Source organism: Acomys minous, assembly GCF_964271855.1.
Source record: "Acomys minous genome assembly, chromosome: 10".
In the NCBI taxonomy this organism is placed as follows: Eukaryota; Metazoa; Chordata; class Mammalia; order Rodentia; family Muridae; genus Acomys; species Acomys minous.
Window position 1 is genome coordinate 74523264 of NC_140491.1, and position 7518 is coordinate 74530781.

Sequence of the window (7518 nt, forward strand, 5' to 3'; positions counted from 1 at the left end):
AGATTTGTCATGTGTAACTTTTATTATGTTGATGCATTCTCCCTTCACCCCTACTCTTTCTGTGTGTTTAATGAGGTTATCATGTAATTTTAGCCTTTGGTTCTATTAGGCCTATTGATTTACATATGATGCTACAACCATGTGTTTCAGGAATGAAACCAACTTGGTTGTAATGGAAGAACGCTTCACTTTTTTATCTGAAATATTTTTTGAGAATTTCATACATGAGTGCTATATTTACATCATTTCCTTCTCTCTCTCTCTCTCTCTGCCTCTCTCTCTCTCTCTCTCTCTCTCTCTCTCTCTCTCTCTCTCTCTCATTATTCTTGTTCCCCCTACTACCTCTCAAATTTATGACCTTTTTTCTTATTCAAGTATCATTGTTAAATATATGCATTTATACACATACACATATCCCATCCAGGTCCATTTAGTGTTGCTTTATGCACATATATTTAGGGATGACCACTTGGGATTGGATAACCTACAAAAAAACTCATACATGAACAAAATTTATTCTCCCTCTCAATATCTCTTCATTCACAACTGGAACTCCATGACGCTTCCCTTGTCTTCATTCACATTGACATTTCAGATGGTAACGTGATTGTGCCAGACTTGTTTACAAAAGCGTATTGTTAGGGTTTCATGGTACAGCTTTCCTGTCATGTCGAGAAGATATTATCTCCTGGTACTCTCTCCCTTACAATCTTTTTGCCCCCTCCTCTATGATTCTCCCTGAACCTTGGGTGTAGGAGTTGTGTTGTAACTGTATTAGTTGGGTCTTAGGCCCCCAGAGTCACACAATCTCTGCATGTTGACACTATGGGTCTTTGTTTTCAGTGACCTATACTATGTTCTATGGTGCAGACAACTGGTAAAAATGGAACAATTCATTCGCTATAGGCATTTGATGTGTTATTACTGTGAGAAGACAGACTGCTGAAAATATTATTAAAATATTCAAAAATGTTACCTATTCCATAATTTATACAAGATTCACTCCTGTGAATAACATCTATAATTCACATCGGTCTCTCTGTAAGAGAATATTTGATAAACCACCACTAAAATAATAGGAGCCCTGTATACCACTGAACTGGTTTGATTTGATACCAGTTAACTTATTTTTCTCTGTTTTACATGGTTCACAAGAAAAAGAAGATGTTTGGGTTGAACGATTTTTTAAAATATCCTCAGTTCCAATGACATGAGATTCTCAGTCAAAAAAGTCCAAAACCATCATTCATTAACTCGCTTCTTTCCTAATCCCACAAAGAGGGTGTTAAAAGCAAAAATGATTCCACAGGAATATGATTCATAGACATCATTAAGAGATTAGCTCACCTCCCTGCAGAGTTTGCACACTAACCCTTGTTTCTTATGAGATGTGCTGGCATTCTTTGTTTGCCTGAAATCCAGCCTAGAAGCTTCCTGAGATGTAGTTTCCTAAAAAGTCTCCATAATGCTCCCTTAACTTCTTGGTTCCTGAGGCTGTAGATCAGTGGATTTAACACTGGAGAAATGAGCGTATAAAAGATGGCAACCTGGCGATCTTGTTCTAGATTGTAGCTGGATGATGGCTTGAGGTACATGTGAACCAAAGAACCAAAGAGAAACATCACAACCAGAATGTGAGAGCCACAGGTGGACAAGGCTTTATTCAGGGCAGCAACTGAGTGCATGTGGGCTATGGCAACTCCTATGTGGACATAGGAGGCAAAAATGAGGAAGAAGGGGCTGACCACCACAGCTACACCCTCAGTGAAGATTAACATCTCATTGACCACCGGTCGAGTACAGGAGAGCTTCAACAGAGGAGTGATGTCACAGAAGAAGTGGGTGATCTGGTTGCCACAGAAGATTAAACGAGTGACCAACACACTGTACAGGAGACTGTTAAGGCTGACCACCACCCACGAGGTCAATGTTATGCGTAGACAGAGGCTATGGCTGACAATGGCAGAGTATCTTAAAGGGTCACAGATGGCAACATAGCGGTCATATGCCATGGTGCCCAGCACGTGAACTTCCATGCTGCCCACTGCCATAAAGGAAAAGAGTTGTGTCATACAGCGGTTATAGGAAATGGTTCTATTTAAAGAGAGTGTGTGCACCAGCATCTGAGGCACAGTGATGGTTGTTAGAGATATGTCAATCAAGGAAAGCTGGCTGAGAAGGAAGTACATGGGGGTCTGAAGCTTGGGGTCTGAGCAAGCAACAATTATTAGCAGAGTATTGCCCAAAACTGCCATCAGGTACATGACAAGGACAATTCCAAAAATAACCGGCTGCATCTCTGGCCGGCTGGACAAGCCCAACAACACAAATTCGGTCACTTCTGTCCTGTTTTTAGTGGCCATAAGTCATGGTCTACATCACTTGTAAGGAGGCCGATCACAGCTGGAAAAGGAAGATAATGATGTCAAAATTCAGACATATCACAAGTATCTGCATCCCAGATAGGGTAAGTAGGTACCTAGTGAAACCTGTGCTTGATAATTAAAAACAGCTTATAAACATTTAAAAATACAAAATGTGACTTTCAGAACTGCTCTCATACAATGTCTCTACACCTCAGATGTGCAACCCTCTGGAGTGAAGACTTGTTCTAACTTTGAGCATCAAGGAACTCAGTGGTGGTCTTCTGGTAGCTGTGTTCCATTAAGTTGACCAAACTTACCTAGGATGTGAGGAGATATGAGTAATATAAGCCCTGACTTTATTAGTGGCTACTCACACACACACACACACACACACACACACACACACACACACACACACACACACTGGATTGGATTCTCACATCTTTTCAAGTCAAAATTTTAATATATATGGCTTATAATTAAATATAAAAAAATCATTTGAGAGTTAAATGTAACCATGTAAGGACATACAATAAAGAAATTTACCCTAAGCTTGCTGACCTGCACATTTAGTCTCAGTTTCTCAGTGGTCCATACGTCTATGCCTCATAACTATATGCTGCCAGCTTATACACACACAATCGATGCTTGTGCGTAATCAACCTAAGATCTCTTTTAGCCTTCTAAAACAAGTTGAAATTTTATCTTTTTAAAAGTGTCTCACTCATCCCATTTCCTCAATTTTTTTTTGTTTTTCCAGACAGGGTTTCTCTGTGTAGCCTTGGCTGTCCTGGACTCACTTTGTAGACCAGGCTGACCTTGAACTAACAGCGATCCGCCTGCCTCTGCCTCCAGAGTTCTGGGATTAAAGGTGTGCACCATGCCCGGCTCCTCAATTTGTAATAATCATTTTAGCTCTTTGATTTTTTTTCATCCATTCTTTTTATTTGATGGATTCACAAAACTTGAAATTACATAACAATAGTAGCAGATGTTCTTGGTGTTTGAGTGTCAAGGTTATTTTCATGTTACAAGAATTCATACCTAATGGTTAAAACTATTTCTTTTTATTTTTATCAAAAATCAGTTTTAGTAAGTCTTCCATGTCTTTTCTAAGTTTCCTCCTGGTATTATTTTAGGGTGTTTATTCTATGCAACTCTTCAAGTTTCTATAGGGAAAAAACGATAAGCTGCCATAGTCTGAGCTCCAAGGTAGAGAGAAGAGCAAATTACAGCACCCGGTGGATTTGTACTGTGGGGACATTCACTTTAGCCAGCTTGTATATCCATGGCTCTTTTTTTCCATTCTCCCTCTCCCTCCCCCTCCTCCTGTCATGGATACTTCAGGCATAGAGTCTTTCCCTAGAAGGTGACCTTCTCTTCCATTGCAACCCTTTGCTCGGTATGCTAAAGATAGGGTCACCTCATTGATACTTTATCTCTTAAAAATCCACTAAGTGTCACATTGATAATGATTTTTTTTATTCTTTTTACTTAATGTTGTATATTTTGACATTTGTTTGGTTGAGATCTCTACACAGGCAGAGAAACACAAACAAAAGGTAAACACAGCAGCAAATCCACCTCAGCTGGCTGATCCCTTGATGAGACTGTCTCCACCAGAGGAAGACAGTCACAAAAAAGATCGGATGTGGAAGTCCATGAGTCAGAGATCATTGTTCTGTTATAACTTAAAACCTGATTGCTTTTTAAACTCCCGGATGTCAGGGAATGATTACATTGTATCCCATCACAAAAATGCTCACATCACTGGGCTGCAGCTTTTTAGCATCTCACAGTTTTCCTAAGTTCATCCCCATTTGCTTGTTTAGACTTTGGTTTTCCTATATTTTCTCATTGATAAAATTTTCAGATCATCTTTAGTTAACAAAAATTATCCATAGAGTAGAAATTGGAATGATCAAGAAAACTTACATTTTCCAATGTTTACTCTCTTGGCTTCATTTCTTCCTTTATCTTTCCATGTCAATGAATGTATTTCAAATTATATGTTATCATGATATAATGACTTTTTAAAAACTGAGCCACGGAAATGTCAACATGGAGGTGTATCTGGTATTGAAAGAGAGTGCAAGGAAAAGATATGAACTCACTTCCTCCATGAGGACAGAGTGAATTATTACAATCTCCAAGAAAAGAACTACAAAAATTGTTTTAGTAAGATAAGAATGTAATAACAAAGCATTCATTTTATTTTAAAGAGAGTAAAACTATTTTTAAATGTTATATTTCCCACTCATATCAGTAAAAGCAAGACACAGGAGTGGTTTTCCTGTGATCTAATTTTATGGATTTGTTTCTGTACTGTTTCTATTTTTCAGCCTCATCATTGTTCCCATCAGATCTTGAGCTCAATTGGTTCCATTCAGGAAACCTGGATGGAAGGAAAGTGTGTGTGTGTGTGTGTGTGTGTGTGTGTGTGTGTGTGTGTGTGTGTGCGGGGAGAGAGAGAGAGAGAGAGAGAGAGAGAGAGAGAGAGAGAGAGAGAGCACTCACTGGTACATCTCAAATCAATGAACTAAACAATATGGGAAGGGGAAATAGAATCCCTGAAAACAGCCACATAAGAGTCGCTGATCTCTCAATACATAGCTAGTGCCCTGAGGATATAACTAAAGTCACAGAAGAGGTAGAGTAAGAGGGTTCCATCTAACTCAGTTGTCTTCTGCACCCTTTTTGTGAAAGCATCAACAGAAATACTATGTGTCCTCTGTTTTGTTGGTATCTGAACCTTGTGCAAAGGATCTCTTTGGGGCTTTGTTGGTCTGAACTCTATTTTCAGTCTACTCACCCTCTTTTGTAGATGAATCACAAAGGCTGATTCTGAGGTGTATAAATAAGATCTTCTTTTGTTGTTGTCTCCAAACAGACCCTCCAAGTGCTCACAAAATGAATTACAACTTCTGTCGTTTACTTCTGGGATCTAAGAATAATGAAATATTCCTCCATATCTACCACACTTGACTCCATCACTATTTACTCCATCTTAACAGCCCTTCTTCACTGAAAAACACAATGCTGGCATGACTGATAATTTCTTCATCTTATCTCTTGACTCTAATATTGTAACTCATTCTACTCTCTTTGGTCTTCTTGGTACAAATGTCATGCTATAGTCTATAAAATTAATATACTGTATTGTTGTCTGTCTAATTTCCATTTACTTTAAGTGAGGGCATATAGTGTTAACTTCATTTTTCCTCTATACCAAACATCATACATCAAGATAAATGTCTAGACAGATCTGCACTTCTCTTTCCCATAAAAACCCATTTTTATCACTTGCCATAAAAGCTTTCCTGAAGGGCAGGTCACTGCAATGAAGCAAGCCCACATGACATGCATTCACTCTGGGACTCTACTAACCCCAGGAGGCTCCAACTGTGGTCAGATGCAACATTAATGTGATTAACTTCACAATAATCACTCTAAGCAAGTATTCCTAGAATTTAGAAGATTCCTTCTCCCTCCAACCCATTCCATATCCTGCCCAAAGCTCTAAGTAGATTTGATTTCTGCTGTAATAAATGCTCTAATGTACATAAACACCTGCTAAAATCACTAGAAAAGTGACAAGGAGAAATTTTGCTTCTTGCTGAGACAACAACACAGATCTATCCTGGAGCTATCTTATTAGAAAGAACAAGTGTCAATCTTACTAAATTTTTACCTTACAAAAAATACAAAATACAAATGTTAATGTACAAAGTACGTGGTTAAAATCTGGGATAAAAGACAAATCAAGATTAGGAAATTTCTGAATGGCTAAGATCAAAAATTCAAGTGACACCACATGCTGGCAGGTATGTGGATAAAGAGGAACACTCCTTCATTGCTGGTGGGAATAAAAACTTGTACAACCACTTTGGAAATCTATCTAGTGCTATCTCAGAAAACTGGGAATAGGTCTTCCTTAAAATCCAGCCATTCCACTCCTTGGAATATACCCAGAAGATCCTCCAGCACACAACAAGGACATATACTCAACCGTGTTCATAGCGGCCTTATTCATAATAGCCAGAACATGGAAACAGCCTAAGTGTCCCTCAGTAGAAGAATGGATAAAGAAACTGTGGTACATTTACACTATGGAATACTACTCAGCTATTAAAAACAAGGAATTTCTGAAATTTGTGGATAAATGGATTGAAGTAGAAATGATCATAATGAGTGAGTTCACCTAGAAGCAGAAAGAGTCAAATGGTGTATACTCACTCATAATTGGACACTAGCCCAAGGGGCATGACATAGAGCAGAAGGATGGCAGTCAAGCACTTTTTGCTTCTAATCCCATTCATGAAAGCTCCAAGTTTATGACCTACTCATCTCCCTAAATTCCCACCTCCTAATACCATCACTTAAGAATAGAGGATTTCAACATATAAATCTTGGGATGACACTCCAGTCCATCACAGAGGATATTTTCTCTGACTCATTGCAACTGAAAGGAATTTTCCAGTAATCTCTGCTATGTCACTTGACAGAGTCATGATTTATATTCCTGGCCTTTGAATTTGGATATAACCTATTCAGACCTACTTATGATGTTTCTGTATTAACTGGTTAGTGGGGAAGACCTGGTCATGAGCTTACTTTTAGAGCAACAGAATATACCTGAGGACAACTGACACAGGAAGCTTGACACACTGAGCTGGATTTCATACACACACTATTCTGGAAGCACTTCAGTTTCCTGTGTGCACATGTAGATATGGCTGCTGAATGTGAAGATTACTGATTCAGAAAGTAGTATAAACTGGTTGGTAAAGACAGAACAAAATAAATAATCAACGTTCCTGTCAGTGGTTTCATGTTCTGTCACATTAGGATGTTTGCTTCTCCACACTGAAGCTTAAGGGTGGTGTTTTTAATGGCCCCTGTTAAAATTATCATTAGAATAATATTATAACCCCACAGTAAGTGTTCTTAATACCATGCTAAGAACTTTTTAGAGGTTTCTAAGTTGTTATTATGAAAATAGGCATGATTGAGATGGTCTGGTTAAACTATGTAGGGTCAAAACAAACCCTAAAGTAATGAATCTTGTAAAGAGATGAGAAGGTATAAGTAGAGTTAACAGGCATGGGAGAAAGGTAAGAGTAGGTAGGGAAGAGATTGATTTAAATACATT

At 38.5% G+C, this 7518-nt stretch overlaps 1 protein-coding gene across 1 annotated transcript; it reads right to left on the reverse strand.

The window, feature by feature from the left end:
• Window positions 1–1367: 1367 nt before the first annotated feature.
• LOC311607306 (olfactory receptor 1J4-like) lies at window positions 1368–2363 on the reverse strand (the record flags this gene model as incomplete). Its single annotated transcript, XM_084798972.1, has 1 exon — window positions 1368–2363. The coding sequence occupies one exon, from the start codon at window positions 2361–2363 to the stop codon at window positions 1368–1370; it is 996 nt and encodes a 331-aa protein (XP_084655098.1).
• Between the last annotated feature and the right edge of the window lie 5155 nt (window positions 2364–7518).